Source organism: Silene latifolia, chromosome 2, assembly GCF_048544455.1.
Source record: "Silene latifolia isolate original U9 population chromosome 2, ASM4854445v1, whole genome shotgun sequence".
NCBI classification, from domain to species: domain Eukaryota; kingdom Viridiplantae; phylum Streptophyta; class Magnoliopsida; order Caryophyllales; family Caryophyllaceae; genus Silene; species Silene latifolia.
Genome location: NC_133527.1, coordinates 7495571 through 7519396, shown reverse-complemented (window position 1 = coordinate 7519396; position 23826 = coordinate 7495571). Strand labels below are relative to the sequence as shown.

Sequence of the window (23826 nt, the reverse complement as noted above, 5' to 3'; positions counted from 1 at the left end):
CTGGTAATATCTTGCTTATCTCTCTACTAGACACTCTTAGCCAAGTCACAACAACTTCTCTCTAAGTTTACTGACTTGAGCGTCGGAGTGAGTACGCTCGGCCAAAGCCGAGCCCTCAGTTTGTTCATCGTTTCAGGAGACCGCAAGGAGGATTCAAGCAAGGACATCATTCTGTTAGCTACGAGTGGTAACAAACACCTGGTCCCGGAATTAAACCCGGAACAATTGGCGCCGTCTGTGGGGAAGGCAAACTAGAAGCTAGTCACATTCATTCCCAAACAACAAAAACAAAAACACAAAAAAAAAAACCCACCCAAAAGAGCTAAGATGTCGAAACAACAAGTAGTCGTGACCGACGAAACCGAGCTACACCAAGATGATACATTTCACCATTCTGGAGTAGTGCAACCCTCCACCGGCGGAGTAGTCCAACCGAAATTCGGAATGCCGATGCACACGGGACAGGACACACCGTCCGCCAACCAGGTCACCATCATGGGACGGTGGTTGACGTAGCAAAACCGAAGACACTCCTCGGACCTAATTGGGAGTACACCACTCACATAGGCACGCCGACACGAGCGGCGGAAGCCGCCCAGAGGCCGGGGCCCGTAACGTGACTCAAGAAACTTGAACGGAGCACCGGGGGAAGCAGACCTACCAAGACGCCGGAGGAGCCAAAAGTGGTCGTGGTAAACGTAAGTCCTTCTCGTACTCGGGAGAGGACATCGCCGCCGCAACACCGACGAGGCACACCCTGGGGGAACAGCGAAGCCCGACTCAGAGAGCGGAGAAGAAGCCCGAGCCGGAGAAGAAGTCCTTCCCGCTACGAGGAGAGAAGCCGGACTAGGAACGCGAGGAGTCGGTCGCCGCGTGTCATCCGACACGTGGTCAAACAGCCCCTCAGTGATTATGTCCTAGACACCGCCGTGCCAACCAAGTCGAAGTTTGCGGCGTTCACATATAAAGGAGACAGCGACCCGACCGACCACGCCGAGGCTTTCGAGTCTTACATGTCGGTATGGGAGCGGCTGATGAGGTCGGGTGCCGAGTCTTCCCAACGACTCGCATGGGATGGCTCAAAACGGTACAAGGGGCTTCCCGACGGTTCGGTATCTTGTTTCGCCGACCTAAAGGACGCCTTCTTGGCCCAAGATTTTGCAACAAAAGGACGGTCGTGGAGACGTCGGACCTCCTAACTATCAAGCGGGAGGAGGAGGACGAATCTCTACGAAGCTATATGAAGAGGTTCGACGGCAAGGTCCAGCAGATTCGGGAAATCAATCCCGAACGGCGGCTTTGTGACCGATGAAGGGCCTCCCAAAGGAAAACTTAAAAGACGAGCTCATCAAGCACGGGGGCCTGGGCCTAGACGCTGCGAGGAAGATGGCCGACCAGGCCATCAAGGTGGAAGATTACCACAAGACTGGTAGGCCCCGGCGAGGCCGAGCCCTCGAGAGGAAAAGCCGCCGGATGATAGTCCGGATGAGAGGCGCGTGACAATAACAGTCACGATCCGATGATAAACGCCGTGACAATAACAAGTCACGGCCCGATAGATCCGCCAAGAAACAGGGCCCGACGGGCGCCGGGGGAGTTCGGGAATGTTTTACCAAAGGCATTACCATGACAAAACCCCTCTAGTCGCATCGGCCGCCAAGGTCTTCGCCCGAGCGTAAACGAGGGCCGAAGTGGGAACGGCCTCCCAAGCCAAAAAAGGAGACGGTGACTCAAACCAAGATCGCGAGTACCACGGTTGCGCCGGCCACCTCATCGACAATCGCCCGCATCGAAGAATGCCATTGAAGAGCTAATCCGTAAGGGGAGCCTCGACAAGTATGTGGCCAAAGGCCAGAAGACTGACGCCAGCGGCTCAGATAAGAAAACCGTTTTTCAACGGATAGGAGTTATCAATGTAGTAATCGGAGGTAACGAGAACGGTGGGTCCGCTCATGGGCACAAACGGCACCTGAACGAGCTGTATCGGGCTATCAACTTTGTGCCCAACGCGCGACCGCCGCCTCCAGCGTTCCCGATATGACTATTGGAGGGAAGGACTACGAGGGAGTCATCGCCCCTCACAGCGACCCACTCGTAGTCAACTTGGAAATATCCAACCACCTAGTGAAGAGATGTCCGATAGACACAGCGCCTACACGAACATCATGTTCGGGAGTGCTTCCGCAGAGCCTCGGCCCGAGAATCAAGGACTTAAGCCCTGCGCCCATCCACTATACTGACTTCTCCGGGCTGGCTCGGTACCCCCGGGTTCAATCAAACTACCGGTGATGTTCGGCGAGGGGAATGCGGCCAAGAATGTCCTAGCCGAGTTCGTCGTCATCAACGGCTCATCCGCCTACAACGCCCTAATAGGCCGAGTTACTCTGAGCGATGCCGACGCAGTGATGTCCATCCGAGCCCTGACACTAATGTATGTCTCGGACCGGGGGAAGCGCATAAGCTCGTCTCCAAAGACGAGAAGGACGAGGTGGTCAACATCCGATATCTCGCGAGAGGATGCAACATGCAATCCTCAAAGTGGCGAAGCAATCGAGAGAAGGGGAAAAGCTCATCCTCACAACCGAAGGGCGACCTTATGGATGCAACCGACGGCCGACGGGGAACAGCGCCTCTAGATAAGGAATTAGGAAACCGACAGACCTTGTATAGCACCGGAGGTGCCCAAAACAATTGTGGGCATCCCGACGCATGTTAATATCGAATGTAAAATCGACCAAGTCCCCCATGAAGATGTCCATTTTCCCCACAAATCACTGGTAGGAGTAAAGAAGCCGACGCGTCTCATACCTGTCGATTCGACAAGAGCGGCGATCGTTAAAGAAGCCGACGCGTCTCATACTGTCGATTCGACAAGAGCGGCGATCGTTAAAGAAGCGGCGCCGTCTCATACTGTCGATTCGACAAGAGCGGCATCGTTAAAGAAGCCGACGCGTCTCATACTGTCGATTCGACAAGAGCTAGTCGTTAAAAAAGCCGACGCCGTCTCATCTGTCGATTCGACAAGAGCGGATCGTTAAAAAGAAGCCGACGCGTCTCATCTGTCGATTCGACAAGAGCGCGATCGTTAAAAAAGCGCGCCGTCTCATATCTTGTCGATTCGACAAGAGCGGCGATCGTTAAAAAAGCGACGCCGTCTCATCTGTCGATTCGACAAGAGCGGCGATCGTTAAAGAAGCCGACGCCGTCTCATACTGTCGATTCGACAAGAGCGGCGTTAAAAAAGCCGACGTCCGTCTCATACTGTCGATTCGACAAGAGCGGCGATCGTTAAAAAAGCGACGCCGTCTCATACTGTCGATTCGACAAGAGCGGCGATCGTTATGAAGAAATGTAGCGTTGTGGCAGTCACCCCAAATAGTAGGCGCTTGGCGATCACTTAAAGTGGTAGACGCGCGTAACACGCTATCCGGACGCTACTCACACTTTTGTCATAGACAAGAGCGGCGGTCCCCATGAAGAAATGTAGTGTCTTTGTGGCGATCACCCCAAATAGTAGACGCTTGGCGATCACTTAAAGTGGTAGACGCCGCGTAACACGCTATCCGGACGCCGACTCTCTTGCATTGCACCGACAAGAGCGGCTATCTCCATCGAAAGCGAGACACGCGATGATCGCGGCCGCGCAGCGATTGACAAACAAATCAAAATGCCTTAAAAGCGTTAAAAACAGTTGAGATGCACACTCTAAATCGCTTCGGCCAAACCAAGGCTCAAACAAAAAGAAACGCTCAATTAATAAACGTAAGAGGACAACTCGGACAAGAACGGAAAAGACCTCGCCAAGCCGCAGGCAAAGTGGAAACACTAAATACCGTTGAAACGCTCAAAAGAAATAAGGTAAAGACCTCGGCCATGCCAAAGGCAAAATAAACGAACTCTTATTAATAATAACAGTTTACAGGCGGAAAAAATGGAGATAACAGCCGTCCCCGTTGGAATAAACCAAAACACAACCTACCAAAGGATACAAAATACAAGGAGAAAAGCAAAAGCTACAATTATGTCGTTTGAGGCACCAAAGGATGACGGGGAGGAAGGGCTTAATGATCGGCCCCCGAACAGCTGAAGCAAATCTGCTGTAAACTTGTTCTCATCGAGCAACCTATGCCTGATGCTGCTTACCATCAGTGTCGGTAGCCGCATCTTCTTCAATAGGCAACCCAGCAGCTTTCCTAGCAGCCTCAGCTTTGGCCTCGGCGTCATCAGCCGCCCTCATTCTCTCAGCTTCCTCCTTGGCCGCCTTAGCCCTCTCAGCAAGAGCTGCTTTCTCCGCGGCCGCCTCCTTCTCAATCTTCGCCCTCACCGCCTCCTTGGCCTTCTCCACCATGGCGTTCTCCTTAGCCTCGAGCTTGTCATCAAGCAGCTTGTCATATCTACCCCACGGAAAGGAACCATCGAGAGGGAAAAGCTCCTCGATCACTTCCCTAGCAGCTCCTTCGGCCAAGTCCCGGAATTCAGCGCACAGATTGGGGAGCATGACAGTTTGGAGCATCTCAATGTCCGCCTCCTTCTGCTTGATGATGGCCTCTTTGCCCCGAACCACCTCCGCCTGGGCCTTAAACAGGCCCTCGGATTCATTCCTCTGCTGGAGATAGAGGTCGGCACGCCCTTGAACATGGTTACACTTCTCCAGCAGCTTCGCAGCCTCGGCTGCCGTAGCCTCGGCCTTGGCTTTCTCAAAGAAGGACCTCTTCTTTGGCGTCCTCCCCGAGTTTTCTCTCGCCCAAGAGCGCCTTCTCAAAGATCTCCCCTAAGCTTCCGCTCATTGAGGAGACCTAGCTTTGCCGACGCAGCCACCTGCTTAGCGGCATTACGCTCATGAACAGCTCGAGCCACGGCCTTCTCTCCTCGCTCCGTGAGACGAGCGGCGGTAACCACGTTCCACCTTGCAAGCTCCCTAATTAGCTTCGTGCCTTCCTCTATAAGTCGGGAGACGAAGCTTCTCGGGATGAAGGGACGGTGGTAACAATTTGACCCCAACCTGCGGGCCGGGAGGAGGAAGCCTTCGGGATGAAGGGTTAACGGTGACGCCTTGATCACAAACTGCGCAGAGGTCCCCTCCACCCGCCGCCCAACGAGAGCGAAGGTTTACGCGGCTGGCCTACAAAAATTTAATAAGGACGTCGTATCAACGTATATCGACATATCAGAAGCTTGTCATCGGGAGCACCCAATGACTCGGCTAAATTTAAGCCACGGAATGAATAGGTACCGTGCTTCGCCTTCTTGGCCGAAGGAGGCACTTCCTTGCCAACGGTAGAGGCCGCCTCCTTCCTCTTTCGGATAAGGGGAGATTCCTCCGCATCGGAGTCCCCCTCGGAAGGAATATCAACAACCTCCACCTTTTTAGAAAGGGGGGTGGGAGTTGGAACCAATGTCGACGCCCTCGCCGCCGAAGACATCTTTTTTCCGCGTCCGACGAGCAACGCCGCCGATAACCTTCGCCGAGCCTCCTCCACGCTCAAGCCCCTCGGCCCCCGCCGCTCCATAAGATCACCCGGCGACCTCCTACGGTCGTGGGTTTGAGCCTTGGGATGCAAGTTGGCAACGGTCCCATCTTTGTGCAGCCCCATTCTCTGGAGAAGATCCTCAGACAAGCCCTTTCCAAAGTGGTCTGCGAAAGAAACAAAGCAAGAGTTAAGTAGAGGAAATAAACCGGAATTCGAGGAGCAAGAGCATTAAGAGCGGCGATGGGCCTCACACCGACCCCACTCACCCTGTGCTAGGGCCGGTATGAGGCCGACATGGCAGAGCGGCTCATCCTGAAGGATGATTTGCGTCGGAGGAATCCATCTTCTCGGCACCCCACTCTTGTCCACCTCAAAGAGCCTCATTGCCGGCCCTCTCATCGTCCCGGAGATAGACACCGCTAGCATCCATTTTGAGCTTCTTCCGGAAACCCATCTATCGTGCTCCGCCCGAGTCTCACACCGCAAGTTAACTCGGTCTTTGCCGAAAAAGGAGGCAGCGGATAGTCATCCAAGCACCTTAACGTACACCCACCGGCCTTGCCAGTCCTTGCAAGAAGAAAGTTTGTTGACAGAAACATAACCCGGCTCCATCTCCACACTGTACCATCCGACGCGGCCGGAAAATGGTTTGAGATGGTGAAGCCGGCGGAATAAATTCACCGTTGGGGCCTCTCCCTTGAAGAGACAGAGCCAGACAAAGCCGATTATGGTCCTCATAGCCAACGGGTGCAGTTGTGCAACGGCGACGTTCATGGCTCTAATAATGGCCATAACGTGCTCATTCAACGGAAACCGGAGCCCATACTCCAAATGCCGCATATACACGCCGGTGTGGCCCGGTGGAGGGCAACAGATGGCCTGACCCTCCTCAGGGATAACAATTTTGTATCCCCTACCGAAGAAAAAATGGCCCTCGAAAAATTCCTCGCCTGAACAACTAGCGAGCTTATGAGTCCAAGCACGGTCAGAACGGACCTTACAGGCGTCGCCGTGATCCATAACATACTGCCTCCCTTCGTTAGGACGAGACCTTTCCTCTTCATCACCGAAATCATCACCAAAATCGCCATAGGAATCAGAGTCCTCCCATTCCTCAAGAATTTGAGGATCAACTTCGAGAGAAGGAGACCTAGGGCCCCGACGCGGGTTTACTAGGTCCAAGATCGTGAGAAGACATGTTCACAACAAACTACGAACGAAATAAAAGAAAATTTGTTTGATTACCTTGAAGAAATACACTCACGGATCGAAGACCGAAGATTGGAAGAAAAGAAAGCCCTTGAAAGTTTAAAGAGGAAGATTTTGGGGGAAAATTTTGAAAATTTGAGGAAATGAAAATAATGGCCAAAATCACGGAGTAACTACCCTATTTATAGGGAAAAGCCCATGAAGAAGGACCAATCAGGGCACAGCCCATGAAGCGTCAACCAATCAAAGAAGCGGACACGTGTCAAACATGCAACCACGGAATGTCAATCGTTGCAGCGGTTGAATGTCAATCAATGCTACGATTACCAAGCGTATTCAACACGCCCATTCACATCTCTTCGCTTGTTCATCTCCCTCAACAAAATCCTAGGCGCCGCTCTCCCCGGCTACATGATCGACCAAGCCATGAAGCACGGCCGGGGCAATCAAAAATGAATGACTCTCACTCTACTGGTCTCGGCGGCGTCATATTATTTCCCACATCGGATACCCTTTACGCATCCATGTGGAAGGGGGATATATGGTACGGCCTAACAAGAACCACGCCGATGCTTCAGAAGAAGCCGTTACCAAAAATTTTGCAAAAATACTTACGCAGAATATACGTTCACATACATCGAAGCCCATACCACGGCATAGACTACGCTGGGGGCAAATTGATGGGGCATATTTCGCACCGCCGACCAAGTCAACACATTGAGCAAGGTCAAGGGTATTCACAAAGAAAGTCAACGACTTAGACAGTCTAGCCGATGAAGCCCATCGGCTGTCACACCGGGTCTCGGCCGGACAACTAGCAGTAGGGACACATATCTGCGTACTCATATCCAAGACCCTCGGCGAGCCCGCCACAGTCCATCGGCCGAGGGTATACGATCTTTTTTCACCTGATAGCCACTTGGCCACTACGTGACAAAAGGTGAATGCCTATAAATACTCCTCAATCTTCATTGAGGAAAGGACACACAAATTGACCTAATAACCACTATTCATCTGGTAATATCTTGCTTATCTCTCTACTAGACACTCTTAGCCAAGTTACAACAACTTCTCTCTAAGTTTACTGACTTGAGCGTCGGAGTGAGTACGCTCGGCCAAAGCCGAGCCCTCAGTTTGTTCATCGTTTCAGGAGACCGCAAGGAGGATTCAAGCAAGGACATCATTCTGTTAGCTACGAGTGGTAACAAACACCTGGTCCCGGAATTAAACCCGGAACATAAAGAAAATTAGAAGTAATAGTAGAAGGACCAATTTGCGCTACTTCTGTTTCTAGTGGCTTAAGGTGCTGTTTGGCATAGTTTATGTGAAATAACTTTTACTTACTAGAATGAGTTTTTTCATAAACTACTTTTTGAAAAAGTTGTGGTTGTTTGGCCTAATTTTTGTAAAAGTAATCTCTTAACAAATTGATGTGTTTGGCCTACTACTGCTTTTTTTTTTTTTTTTTTTTTTTTTTTAGTTTCCATAATCCTAAGAGTTTTTGGGAGAAGTAGAAGTAGAAGCATCAATTTGGTGCTTCTGTTTCTGGTAGTTTTTTTATTAACTTTTAACTTTTCAAAAGTAGTTTTTTTCATAACGTTTGACTCAACTTCTACTTTTACAATTAGAAAAACACTTATAAAGCTTGGCCAAACACCCACTACATGATAGTTTATGACTTTTTAAAAGTAGTTTTAAACCTTCTCTAAAAAAAAAGTAGTTTTAAACCTTCTAAATAATAATGTTTGACCTAACTTCTACTTTTTCATTTATAAAAACACTTTTAAAATTAGGCTAAACAACACCTAAATTTCAAATCGATATTTTATCCAACTTCAATCATCGTCTCTTATGTCGGGCTCATCATTCCGAATAATCCATCAATTTGAAAAGAATAAAAGAAAACTACTAGGAGTAGCATATTGGAGTATGTTTTCTCACGCTTGAGATTTCTATTCCATTAAAGTAATCCGTCACGTTTTACATCGGGTTATATCAGACATGACCCACATTTCTACATTCATGGCTCCTATTGGGATTTGGGAGGGCCATTCTGTCATGGGATTCTATATAAAAGATGGGTCAAGTACTCATGTGACATCGACATTACAATGGGTAAAACGTGCCATTAGTATGATTAGAAAACACTATTAATTCAATCTTTGTAATTAAATTGTCGGTTGTAACTTTATTTTTTTGGTGCGAAAGAGGGGCAAACCCCCTTAAATTACCTATTAGTTATAACACGGGGAGTAGCGACTCCAAAAATGTCCCCGAAGGATAGGACGGAGTTCAACAGGAGGAGAATCTAAACAAGATACAATAGTGCTAGAACCAACCCCTATATTAGCTAGCCAATCACTTGCTCTATTTGCTTCTCGATAAAAATGTTCGAGCTTAACCGTCAAATTTTCTCCTGCTATCAAATCCTTGCAATCCTTGACGATGAATTTGAGACTATTGCTAACGAATTGTTCTTCATTAATTAATTGAATACATGGCTTTATTATCCATATGGATGAGAAGTTTGCGAATACCCAATTGTTGAGCCCGTTCAAGACTTGCTAGTAGCGCTAATAGCTCGGCCTTCATAGAAGAGCATACACCGTAGGAAAAATAGAAAGCACTAAGAAAATTACCCGTTTCATCCCGAAATAAACCACCACTTCCTGCGGGTCCAGGATTACCTTTCGAAGCCCCGTCGGTGTTCAAAAGTATCCAACCATGAATGCACGGTATTTATAGAGTTACTAATATAGACTCGTGCAATATATGTACAGTATTTATAGAGTTTTACTTTTTAATGTTTTATTTATAGAATTTAAATTGACAATTCACTTATTTTTCATGTTTCTCCTTAATGTATTTTGATTAGATAAATATATAAAAATTTAAATCGTAAGAAGTAATAAAATGAGTATTTTTTTTATTTTTTTTGTTTTTTTAACCGAGAAATTAATGATGTTAATTTACAAATATTTACTAATAACATAGCTAATTTTTATCATAAAAAGTCAATGAATTTTAACAAATATTTACTAATACCATATTTTTTAGCCCCAACTTCTTACCAGCAAAAGTCAATAAATTTTTATCAATAAGTTCTTTAAAAAAAGAATTTTCTTATCTTGAAAAGATTTGAGATAAATTTGTGCAGAATGTGAAATATTAAATGTTATAAATATTTAAATACAAAAGATTTTTTCCATTTATAACTTATCATTTCCACACCTATATTATATGCTAAAAAATATCAAGCACTATTATAGGAAATATGTTTTAGACGAGAAAAGTTGTTAGATATTGTATATGTACGAACAAGAATTGACAATAAAACCGCACCGAATCTACTCCGCTTTCCTAATAGAATAATTCGACCCCTTTTAGTGCCTGGGTGAAACCGAATTATCTACTGAGATAAAACAGTGCCCTCTGATTTTTGGCACAAAAATCAGAGACGTATTATAGAAATATTTTGTGTAGAATGTTATATCGTTCTTTCGATGTAAGATTTTATTTTTCTGTAACTTGTTCTTCTCATCTTTTATCTATTTATATAGAAAGGATTTGGGAAACAGGGAGGTGTATTTCTGAAGGGTTATAATTCTTAGAAATTCATATACAATTAATTAAATTACGCGGAATTTAATTACTGCAGCGAGACCCCGTCATAGTTATTCGAACGAAAACTATACCGTAATCCCGTAAATAATTATGCAAGTGTACACCCCGTACTTCCCGAACTCGCATTATATTATTTAGAAATTACCCATCTACGAACCAACCTTAATTACGCCAAATGAACCGATAATTACTCTTAAATCACCAACAAAAGTTGAAATTTCGCCTATTCATTTAGTAAATAGGAGATGAATTAAATACTAACTAAAAAGAGAGTGATTTAATTAACAGTTAGTCTTGCAGAAGACGGGTCGGAGCAAGTGACGGGTAATGTCACTCACAAAACGGATAGGGGGGACAAGGTGGGGGCACCCCCCATGTGCTTCCCTCTCTTCTCTATTTGGGTCATTTGTGAGACGAAATGGTATCCGTCACTCCAAAGTAATGGATACGTGTCGTTTTCAATGAGATTTTGTGTTTAATTAAACTGAGGCAATCAACAAGTAGATAAAGATAAGATTTAGTAGGAGTATTAATTTAAGGAAGGTCTAGAGGATGATTTCTCCATCAACATGCTTCCTAATGTAATCGATCTCCTACCAAAAAGTCACAAGGTTGTGATTAATGGATGGCCCGTTTATCCTTTTATTTGCATTTTGTGAGAGAGATACAATCCATCTACAATTTTAAATAGATAGTGTCCGCCTACAATGAAACAGATCGAATCCAAATAAGTTAAAGGCGAAGTCGAGGGGTGCTCTCATTGGGTGTTGAATCTGTTATGACTTATTTATCAATTAGTCTTGCTGAAGACGGGTCGGAGCAAGTGACGGGTAATGCCACTCACAAAACGAATAGGGGGGATAAGGTGGGAGCACCTCCATGTGCTTCCCTCTCTCCTCTATTTGGGTCATTTGTGAGAGAAAATGGTATCCGTCACTCCAAAGTAACGGATACGTGCCGTCACAAATGAGATTTTGTGCTTATGATTAGGCTTATTAGGTGTTGAATACCTTTCCATTGATTGATGAAAGCAGCCCTCCACTTCCAAGCTTCTATCACACTAAGCCTAATCATAACAGATTGATGAAAATTGATTTAATCCGATCGGTACAAATACAATGGAAACTGATAATACTATATTAGCTATAATAATATACATATTTTCTAATTTTAAATTGTGTTTAATATTTTGATTATTTTTCAAGACAAGATATAATATAGCCTATACTAAAAGAACCCTCACACCCCCTCCCTAAATCTCTTGAAAAACTCTAATGATAATCTAATTATGATCCTTCTTAAGTTTAAAACAAATTGTGTACATATCACTTAGGTATAAAAATGCATAAGAAAAAGTAATATATTTATCTTATATTCTTATACTAACAAATAATTTGATATTTAATTGTTTAAATTTAAAATAAATACACCGTGTTGTCTTAAAAAAAAAATTTGTGAAAAATATCCTATTTGTTATTATACAACGTTACTCAAAATATAAAAAATAATTTGTGGAAAGTATGTGGACAACTTTCAATTTGTGTCACATCAATGGACGAAAATATCTTGCTTTTTTTTTTGGGTCTAAACCATCCGGTAATTCGAACCACATTGGGCCGATTAATCTGGATTTTGGGGCGTGTCCAAGGATTACGGTATTTAAACCCCTCTCAATCGCAGTTGTGGGAGATCGATCCGCAAAGCTCCCTACCAAGCGCAGCCCCATGCTACCACTGCGCCAACCAACGATTGGTAAAATATCCTACATTGCTTATACGCCTATACAGCACTATTACGGTTGGACATACACATAATGACATAAGTAGTCATTTGCGTGGTCCTAAAGTGATCTGCATGCTCAAGTATACAAATTTAAACATTAGAAAATATACATATACTCGTAATGTTTAAGATGAGTAATCGTTTTCGACTTTAAATAATTCGAATAAGGTAAATGGAACAAAATAAAATGATTAGGAATTAGAAAAAATAATAATTTCCCATTATATTTTTTCAAATAGGCTATTATTTTAGCCGTTTTAATCTAATATGAATATGACCGGAAAAAATAGGCGTTATAATAAACAGTAAGTCTTGCTTTACCCGTCTCAAGTTTTAAGACGGGTCAATACTACCCACATGGTGGTAACAAAGACAAAACTTTTGACATTTTTAATTTTAGGGTTATTCTCTCGTGTACCCCTCAACTTTTTCATTTTCTATGATATACCCCTCTTTTCATGCAAAAAAACTTTGACCGTCAATAACTCTTGGCTACAAGTTCAAAATACGATAAACTTTTTTTTCAAATTGACCGTCTTTAAGAGGTCTTCCGTGTGAAAAAAAATTCACCGACGTTTCAACTCGTAGTCGGGAATTATGGTCGGTCAAAGTTTATTCGTTAAAAAATGTTTGACCAACCATAACTACTGGCTACGAGTTCAAAAAGCGGTGAATTTTTTTTCAAATTGAAGGCCTTGACGAGATAATTGGTTTGAAAAAAAAAATAACATTTCCTGAACTCGTAACCGAGAATTATTGTTGGTCAAAGTTTTTTTTGTGAAAAACGAGGGGTACACCATAGAAAACGAAAAAGTTCAGGGGTACACGAGAGAATATCCCTTAATTTTAAGCAACAAGTAGATTAATTTGCTATGTAGTTAATATTTTAAGCTTAAAACCGATATTACACCTCTTTAATGAGAATTTGTGTATAAATAAGCGTTAACACTCACTATGAGCTCTCACACTACCTTCTCCCAATCATTATTCCCTACACACTTGCCAAAAATGGCCATACACCAAAACGTCTTTGCACTCTCCATCTTAATACTCTTCTTCATTTCCTCCACTTTTTCGGCCGAGCGATGTCATCCCGATGACAAGAAAACCTTATTTCGAATCAAACAAGCCTTCAACAATGTCTACGAGTTCGCCTCGTGGACACACGATTCCGACTGTTGTGAATGGTACTTAGTCCAATGTGACGAGCGTACCAACCGCATTATCTCCCTTTCGGTCAGAGACGATAATGAGGTAGCCGGCCGCATCCCTGATGCAGTCGGCGACCTCCCTTACCTCGAATCTCTCGGATTTATTAACCTTCCTAAACTAATCGGTCCAATACCTCAAGCCGTTACCAAACTCAAGTACCTTAAAAGCCTTTGGATTAGCCACACTAATATAACCGGTCCAATCCCGGCTTTTTTAAGCAAGCTCACTAAACTAGACTACATAAACCTATCAGTTAACAAAATCACCGGTCCAATCCCGGCTTCTCTTGCATACCTTCCTAAACTCGGAGCCCTCTTCGTAGAACGCAATCTCCTAACTGGTCCAATCCCTGATAGCTTTGGCCAGTTCAAGAATAATCCTGATTTTTACCTTAGACTAGCCAGGAACCAATTATCTGGTCCTATCCCAAAATCAATTGGCGAGGCTGACTTCACCGAGTTAGACATCTCTAGGAATAGTTTAACCGGTGATGCCTCCGTGTTTTTTGGGAAAAACAAGGGTTTGCAAAGAGCCGATTTGTCTAGGAACAAATTTACGTTCGATTTATCAAAAGTGGAGCTTCCCAAGAGCTTGAACAATCTTGAATTGAGTCATAACAAAATATATGGAAGTCTCCCTATATCACTTGTAAAAATACCTAATTTGCAACAATTCAACGTGAGTTACAATCAATTATGCGGCCAAATTCCTAAAGGAGGAGAGCTTAATCGTTTTGATAAGTATAGTTACGTTCATAACAAATGCTTGTGTGGGGCCCCTTTACCTCCATGCAAGAAGCTTTTTTAAGACGGTCTTATTAAAATCTCTCGCAAATCACTTTTATTTTAATATTATTTAAATTGATTGTGAGTGTCGTACGTGGGAAATTTGTGTAAACACGTTTGTATGGCGTGATTAATAATTTATGGTTGTGGAAACTCGATTAAGCTCTAAATTATGTACTTATATCCACAATCATTGTACTTGATTATATTGTATGCCCTACTTGTCTACTACTCCCTTTGTCCCGGTCATTTGTTATCATTTTTCATTTTTGGGTGTCTCAGTCATTTGTTGTCCTTTCTATTTTAAGAATGAACTTGATGAGTAATTTGATCATTCTCATCCAATTTGTTCCACTTGTCATTTAATTATTGACCTTTTCTCCATTCCTTGGTCTTTGTGCCAAAACGAAAGGACAACAATTGACCGGGACGGAGGGAGTACTGTGTAAACATTTCACTTTCTGTCAATTTGAATTTTAATCAGCAGTAACAAATTTTTCTAACTTTATTTGAATCTAACCGCGACGGATTGTACTTTTGTAATCTTAATAAGTCGTGAAAGGGAGGAGCAAACAGTGGCACTCGGCCATCCAAATAATGTGATTAGTTGTTACCTGTTAGAATTTCTTTAAAACGATCTTAATTTAAGACGAGAAAAATGTCACCATTTATAAAAGGTAATGATAAAGAGAAATAACTTAAATTGTCATTTTGTAACAATAAACTGATAATAACTTTTTATCATGAAATTTTCGTTTTATCGTGAAATGATGATATTTTATAAATTTTAATTGTAAGTCGGATCTACCAGTCTTAAATGAGAATTTGTCAATTACAATTATTATCAAAGATGAGTTAGTCAGTGGTTAAGACGGAGATATTATGTAAAATAAATTTTATTTTCGAATTCCCTATCCCCTCTATTAAAACGCGACTATATGGACTTCATTAGAAAAGAAATTACTACTTCACGAACAAGTTATTATATTATGTTTTCCAATCTATATTTTATTCCAAATTTCAAATTTTGATTCATCACATTATTGTGGTCCCATCATCTCAAGACTCAAATGACCCATCCATTATCAGTTCATCACGTACAAGCTTGTGACGGATTTTTGCGCATAATAGGTGATATTTGCGTATCACCACCGTATATGGTTTGGTTTCTCTGGAAGGGCCATTCCGTCTTTGGATTCTTTAAGAGATGGGTCATGTGACATCGACATTACTATGGGAAGAGCGGGAATCAAATATTATTGTTGAGTTTTTAGCGGCGGCCTCTTCCCCTTTCACATGTGGGTGGCCACGTAGAGGTGGCAATCGGGTCAGTTGGATTTGGATCGGGTCACGTTGGGTTGGGTCATATCGGGTTCGGGCCATGTAGTCAGGATACCCTTTTGGGTTGAGTTGGGTCGGGTTCGGGTCGTTATTGGGCCGGGTCATTCCGGGTCAAATGATGTACCGGGTCGAGTCGGGTCATTATCAGGTCCGGTAACTTAATTGCATTACTATAATTTTTTACCATTAAATTTAGTTTTTAACCTATTATTTGGTTTAATTACTTCATTACTGAAGTCAAACATATCAATCTAAACACAAAATCAGTTTCATTTTGGTCAAAATTAAGCTTAATAATTAATTGTTTGGTCATCAATTTAATCGGGTCAGCATCTGATCGGGTCAAACTTGCTAGGTCAATATCGGGTGGGTGAAACTCTCTCTCTGTTGGCGCTACTCCGCGTCTGATGTAATCCCGCATCGAGTAAATCAGGCTACTTCGTGCGATGCTACTCCGTGTCATCTCGAGCACCATTAACACATCGCATTTTGCGGTCCCAAGCCGAATTATTGGGGCTTTAATACCACTTCTTAAGTCCTCCGCGACGGTCTTACAGAATTGGGTGTAAGAGACCAACATATAAGCAAGTGATATTCTATCTTAAAACCAATTGCTGATAACAAGGGCAGTCCGCTTACTTATAAATTAAACTAATCCCTTCACACTTTTTTTATCGATGTGGGACAATGCCTCTCATACACATATGAGAAAAGATCTCAACTATTACGATAAGAAAACGATGTTGATTCAGTCTCTTTAATTTTACCCAAATTTTTGTTTATGACGGTGGTAGGAAGTGTAACTCACTTATAAACTTAAGACCTGAGTTTAATCCGAATTCGAATTGACTAGACTCAATATAATCGACCCGAATGTTTATTGTTGGAAATTGATTATTATTCATAAATAATTTGACTATAACTGATCCGAATTCGAAATGAGCCGTCCCAGCCCGAACCCGACCCGAATCTTGCAAAAACGAAATTAATCCGACCCGAAATAACTCGACCCAACCCAATTGACCCGTTTATCAAATCTACATGATTGCATATTTGTATTAAACACTGAGGAATCCGGATGACAGGATGGATGACAAATACTCCCTCCATGTCGGTCAATTGTTATCCTTTGATTTTGGCACAAAGACCAAGAAAAGAGAAAGGGACCAATTATTAAATGACAAGTGTATCAAGTTGAGTGTTGTGGATCAAATTGCTCATTCAATGCATTTTTGAAATAGAAGAACAATAATTAAGTGAAACACCCAAAATAAAATAGACAGACAACAATCCGTATTATGTGTTGGAGACTTAGAGACGTAGAGCTATTTTACGTCACATGTCAACTACGAGTGACATAATTAGATGAGGAAAATCCTATTGCTATGCTTTTCGACCGGCAAACATATTGTGTGGATGGACCCAAAATGATCTGTTTGCTCAAATTCGTTTTTTTTTTTTTTTTTTTTTTTTTTTTATCTCACTCAAATCTTATCAAATAAACTACTTTTTGGCATTGACTATAGATCACAGCATGTGAATCGTGCCACGAAACTTTCATTGATAATTGATCGTCTCCGTCCCAAGCCTGCTCATAATGGGTCATTATTAGAAAGGGACGCGACTACTGCACTCGACATAACAATATTAATAAGGAGTATAAAATATCTTCTGTTTATACTTTTGGACATTATTTGAATTGCAGAATCAAATTTAGCGGCCAAATAACCAAATTGGTACATAAATTTTGAAAAATGCATTGCACATACAATGCACATACCCTCGTTTATTGACGGGCTAGTCAGACCGAGTTTAATAGATAGGAGGACCGATAAACGCGCAAATTGGATATTTCTCATTGAAGTTCACATAATTAGGCAGCGGATAATGTCATTTTTTATTCTTATCATCATTATTATCATACAAATTCTTAGCAAAAAAATACAATTTCATTAAATTATCGTACATATTAAAAATACATATTGACCCGCTAAAATCTACAATTATACATCGAATTGCAAAATGTATATTCACCCTTAATTACGTTTAAATTATATAGAAATACTATTCGGAACACCCATACCCGTGACACCCGATTGCGAAAAAGGTTTAAGCAATTCATACGGTATAATTCCGGCTCCATTCCTATTCCTTAAATTTACATCCGCATTTCTCAAATCAATAATACTCTCAATTTCCTTCAAATTCAAATGAAATCTTTGAAATGATTCTTCTATTACCGGATCATCGGCCCAAGCGGGTTCAATTTGATCCCCAATGTACTCCTCGTCGGGTGAATGACTCGATAACACGTTCAAAACGGTCATAACTTTGGTTCCTTGGACTTGTGACGGGAATGTGTCTAACAAAACACTACACGGGTTATTAAGAAAATTGTCCCACTCTTCCTGGGTGGGGTCCTCAGAAGGCATCTTAACCCGGGAAGTCGTGGGCCTATTTGGGAAATAACCTCCGTACATGTATTGACCAAAGTTGACCGCAGCGTGGTGCCCGGATGTGACCCATATCATAGTTGTTAAAATTCTAATCAAATCTTGGGCCGTTTCGAGTTTGGGCCACCACGGTTCGTCTTTTTTGTCTTCATGGCCTTTTGTTCGGATTTCGGCCCACCATTGTTGGATTTCTTCGTCGGACTGGACTACCTCTTGTGATGGATAGTAGTGTGTGACATAGTCCGTGACCCATTTTTCGATGGCGGCCCATAAGAGTAGCCCATCATTAGCGTAAGGGTAGTCTTGAATTGTAAGCTTAATTCCGTAGGGAGATGATGGATCTTCTACGGCCAGACCTCTGGTTAAAGATAATTCAAAATAATCATTAAGATACTTTAACCTATTCTAATATGTCTCTTGTAAAACAGTTTTATATTTAACAAGATGAATCAAACATTGCACTATGAATGTATAAAACGGTTTATTTACCTGCTAACTAAATCGGCTGGTAACGCTTGGTGATCGAACCTCCATACTTTGTCGTAAACCATGGAGCCAAACTCCATAGAATATTTTCCGGTAGAAAATGTACTTTCAATAATCCCACCGGCATTAATCAAAGATTCTCTAGCAAGGCAATTGATCTCCATTGTATAACGAAAGTAAGGATTCAAGAGTTTAAAAATCGGGTGCATTGAACTTAGTTGTCGATTTGTTGCGATAATGTATGGCTCGACCGAGCAATGTGTCCTTAACCTATCATCAAAACAAGATTTCCATGAACGACGAGTTAGATAACTAGCTGATGAATAATTAACTAGTTTAGATCCCGCGCATAAATGCACGGTAGTTATAGAGTTTTTATTTTTATGTTACTTAATAATGCTAAATTAATATCTCACTAATTTTTCATATTTCATGTCATTATATTTTGATATGAGAAAAAAAATTGAACTGTAAAATTATTCAAGAAAACCGAGTAAAATTGAACTGCAAAATAATAATGGTATTTAATTAATTGTTCATTTTCTCGTTATTATATATTTTTTCGAGAAAAAAAATTAAAACTGAAAATTAGTCAAAAAGAATTGAGTAACGTGCTGAAATGTATTTTTTAAAAACTATTTTTTATACCACAAAGCTAATGATTCCAATTTATTAATTCTCTCATTTTTTTTTGTCATGTAAGTAATCAAAACAATTTATAGTTTTGTTTATACATAGTATGATTCAAGTCATTCTCAAATAATAGCATCAATAAAAGATTTAATAGTTTATAGCTTTATATTATTTATATTTTAATTAAAATATTATAGTTTAGTGTTTAGTAAAAATTATAAAATTTGATAAAAAAGTTAATATTAAATGAAAAAAATTATATAATGAAGTACATTATAATTATTAATTACCTTATTTAGTGAATACAATTAAATTATCAATAGTTTCCTTATTTATAAAGATGCTTTTTGGAGGGAAAATTTTGGAGTTCACCTATTCATTTAGTAAATAGGGGATACTCTCTTCCTCCCAGTCATTTGTTTACCTATTCCATTTAGTTAGAGCTGACAATCAGCACGAGTTAACCCGAGCTTGGCCCGGGTCCTAAAATTCCAGCCTGGCCCCCCATTTTAGCAAAAATAAATAAATAAGTAAATTGGTAAATCCCGCCAGCCCGGCTCGCTCTTGGCCCGCCTCGGGCCCTGACCCGGGTCAAGCATATCCCAGCCCGGCCAAGCCCGCCCCCTCTGGCCTGGCCCGGGTCTGACCAGGAGAGCTCGGCCCGCCCCATGGCCTGCCTGGCCCGGCCCTAGCCCGACCCGAGTACATGTCTACATTTAGTTGTCTCATTATTTGTTTATCTTTCTATATTAGAAAAGTTTTTTATATGTAATTTGATCGGACACATTCATTATGGTCGATCTACTTGTCATCCTTTAACAACCACCACAAATGGTCCCTCTTTCTTTGGTCTTTGTGTTAAACCAAAGGTAAACAAATGACCAGGACGTGCGGAGTACTGTGATAGAGCTAAGACAAAATCATGAGAACATTCAAAAATTACCAATGGCTATCAATTTGATGATGAGCAGAATCATGAGAAAGCACATGAGCTTTAGCAATCCTCCAAAGCCAGCTATCAGTGGAATCAAAGCTATAAGGAGTGTATACTTGCTTCCAATGCCCTTTCCCGTCCGGTGTAGGTGGTCGGGTTAATTCTATCGCTACCGGCCTCAGTGTTTCATTCCGAGTAAGGAAGAACAATGTTCTTGATCCATATAATGTGCAGCCTTTGAGCTCTCTCACTTTGTTCACATAAGGTAGTAGTAGGTCATGGTAGTCTAGCATGAAGAGTTTCTTTTGCTTAATAGCCTATGTAAACAAAGAGTCAAATAAGTCAGCATATTTTCTTGACTTTTTCCCGATTATTTATTTACCTTTTTACCATTTTTTAGAGATATTTTAATTAAAGATAAACAAATGACTTATGATAAGAGATTCAATAGGCATTAAGTATGGAGCACCTCACATAAGGGCATGGCACCTCCGATTTGTTCCTCAACTAACTCTGTTGTAATTGCTGATTCGGGTGGGCCGTAAATTTGAGGATCAAGGTTGCTTACCAAAGGCCATTCCTACGATTACGTTATAATAAGGTGCAAATGTCAATATGCATGTTACAATAAAACATAGCGGATCCAGAAAATTTTCTTTGCAGTATATTCCGTTTTAAATATTAAGTCATTGGTGTACCTTGACTAGTGTAATGCTACATGGGTTGGAACCTGCAAGAGTTTCCCTAGTGAACTCTTCATCCCTAAACCAACCAAAATGGTCTCCTACATCACATAACGAAAAAACATGCACGTGTAAGCGATAAATGAATAAAGACAACTACGAAAAAGTTTTGTGTAAGACTGTCTTTCTGATCTATATAATAGAACTTAATTTCTGCATCATATAAAAGTGTGCTATAAAAAATTTTTTTGTTTAGCTTACTTTCTAAAAAGTTGGGGGCTGGAAAACGAACAAAGTTATCCGTAGAATGGAGGATAATGCCTGGCAACGATTCAATCATGGCCGCGAAATTCTTCAATTTAGAAGACGACGTAACTCCGTCATGGAACAAATCATTAATGTGCTTGAAATTAGAGAAGCCAATATTAGCATCAATAACCATTGCTTCAAGTGTAGGAATTAACGAACGTATGACATTGTCAAGAATATTGGTTGAAAATGTTATCCTCTTTGAATCCGCAAATGCTTCATCCCTTGGCACGTAAAAATCGCTATTCCCTCTTGTTTCCGACATTGGGTCTATTTAATACGTCATACAAAAGAAAAGAATTAGAGCAGTAACAGAAATACTACCTGATTTTACAATAATTTAGTGTAAAACTGTTTTACCTGATTTGCAGTGTGGTCGTCCTGTCCTACAACGTCTAGGATATGGGCGACCCTTGCCTCCTAGAACGGCCCGGGCAAGGTCTGGGTCCGTGTCCGGGTCACCAAGATCATTGTAAACGTCATAATCGTATATACGATCATAGTCCATGCGTTCACCTTCTCCATCACCTCTCAAGTTTCTAAGCTCCCTTTCTCGCCAACTCTTTAGTCCAGCTGGAGTTTGTGATGGCAGGTACGACTTTATTTGTTGACCGGTCAACAAACATTAAACGCCATTAATTAGATGATATATATATAATTACGGTTTTTCTAACATATAGTCTAAATGTGAAAAGAACAGGACTATATTATGTCCATGTTTGGCAAACAGTAAAAACAGATTCATGATAACGGATAGTGTTATCAGAATACGATTAGCAGATTTCAGTAGTAGGTTTAAGTATCAAACAAATCAGCAGAACAACAAAAGGGTGTTTGGTAATTAGCAGATTTTAAGATAATTAGAATGATTTCATGAATAAAGTGAATATGCTAATGCAATATGTTGTTACTAGCAGTATATTCAAAAATAGTAGATTCCGACCAATATGCTATCAGAATACGTCGTTTATACCAAACACATAAAAATAGTCGATTGCTTGGTCAAACTACTAATTAGACCGGAATCTACTAATTTCGCTTAGTATGTTGTTTACCAAACAGGATCTATGACAATTTTTTAAGGTTTTGAACTGGAATTTTAACATGAACCTTAAAAATGAGTCCTTAGCTTATTTGTTTAACATGTTAATTGACTTATAGCAGTCGCGACTCGCGTGCCAGGATTTACAGTTAGAACTGGAATTTTAACATGAACCTTAAAATATATATGTTACGAGTAATTGTTTTACCTTATTTGTAAAGAATATTCTTTTCTCCGGATTATCGCAACTAGAATGGATCCATGAATCGCACGTAAAATGGACGATTCCTTGAGGTAAGCCATGAAGAACGATCTCTTTAAGGTACATCTCTTTGCGATGCACATTTGTAACTAAAATTGCACCAACTTCACCAAAATTTGCATCTACATTAAGTTGTGCTTCATATTTCATTTCATCAAGCTTCTTTTTGGTGAACATATTGTGCTTTGCCTTCCCTAGGATTGGCTTGTCAAGTGATCTTGTCTTTATCACTAAAAAGTGGCAAAAATAGCACAAATTGAGTTAACGGTGAGTTCTATTAAACCACACATTTGCAACGAGTGGCAGAGTAAGGATTTATAGTTTGAAGGCGGAAATTTAATCCCAAACGCAACTTTTTTAAAAAAAAATCGAAACTTTAACTAAGATTTCTGAAGTTTCCATTTTTTAACGGGGGCGGACGCCTGCTACATCGCCTACATGGGCTTATATCAAGTGATCATGCACCTCATTTAATGATACAACGACAAGTTTGTTGTATTATTTATTACGGTTAGATATATTGGCAGGGCCAAAGTTCTAAAGTAGTCAGGGTGAACAAGTAGTAGTATTACAAGCTAAGATAAATTTGAAAAAGTTCTAAAATTTTAACCAGAAAACTTTGAAATTTCTCACGTCCATTGGGCTGACCGCCTCTGAATCTCTGATAGCCCTTCCCTAGAACCGCGAACACTAGATTTGGAAAAAAAAAAAAAAAAAAAAGAGAGATAATTAGGGTAAAAAAGAACGTACATGGATCGACATCGGTACTAACAAGCTCCAAATGTAAAGAATTGGCACAACAAAGATCATATAAACCATCGATCAATTGTTGAAAACCAAAGTTACGTAAAAACCCTACAACAGTTAATTGCACAGTAACTACTGCTCTTACTTTAATTTGAGAAGAAGCCATATTATTATTTCTATCAATTGATTGTAGTGAAAAGTATACCTCTTTATATAGTGTTTCATATTAAATTATTTTTCTGACTAATAATTGTAAGACGTTACATCTTTGATTAGAATTGATTGTGTTGGTAATTTTTTAATAGAATTATTCACCAATGATTTATGTAATAAATATATTGTTTTCCTACCTGTTCTATTTATTATAACTTTATAAGCAATCATATTATAAATAAATAAATTATTTCTGATATGCCAGCTATCGTGGATAGATTTTGTTCACTATCATTACTTGTAAAATTGTGATTCATGATTCATGGTTAACGTAAACGAATTTAATTTACCCCAGAAAAAGGGTTAAAATCCGCCTCAACTAGACTCGAGTCAGATCCAGTGGCGGATCTACTAACAACATTCCGGGGTGCGCGGACACCGGAAGCAGAATTTTTTTTTTTTATGTATTTTGTCTAATTTTCAGGCTAAAAAAATAAATTTATAACTTTTTTATGTGTATATAGATTTTAAATATAGATTTTCTAAAAAAATTTCTTTCTGAGGTTCTAATTAATATTTAAAATCTATATAGACATAAAAAAGTTATAAATTTATTTTTAACTATCTTTATAATATTTAATTATGGAGAGTCGATTATTAAATTATTTTTCTGACTAATAATCGACTCTCCATAATTGTC

At 40.8% G+C, this 23826-nt stretch overlaps 2 protein-coding genes across 2 annotated transcripts; one reads left to right on the top strand and one right to left on the bottom strand.

Annotated features, from left to right (window-relative positions):
* Positions 1–13038: 13038 nt before the first annotated feature.
* Positions 13039–14296, top strand: LOC141642175 (polygalacturonase inhibitor-like). The gene has a single exon (XM_074450891.1). It carries the CDS (start codon positions 13041–13043, stop codon positions 14103–14105), a length of 1065 nt encoding a protein of 354 aa, XP_074306992.1. The 5' UTR covers positions 13039–13040; the 3' UTR covers positions 14106–14296.
* A 3179-nt stretch (positions 14297–17475) lies between these two features.
* LOC141642173 (linoleate 13S-lipoxygenase 2-1, chloroplastic-like) lies at positions 17476–22450 on the bottom strand. The gene is made up of 8 exons (XM_074450889.1): positions 22173–22450; positions 21283–21520; positions 20875–21192; positions 20629–20714; positions 20400–20510; positions 19940–20247; positions 18367–18633; positions 17476–18235 (listed from the first exon to the last, which is right to left on the bottom strand). Exons 1-8 carry the CDS (start codon positions 22401–22403, stop codon positions 17476–17478), a joined length of 2319 nt encoding a protein of 772 aa, XP_074306990.1. The 5' UTR covers positions 22404–22450.
* Positions 22451–23826: the final 1376 nt, after the last annotated feature.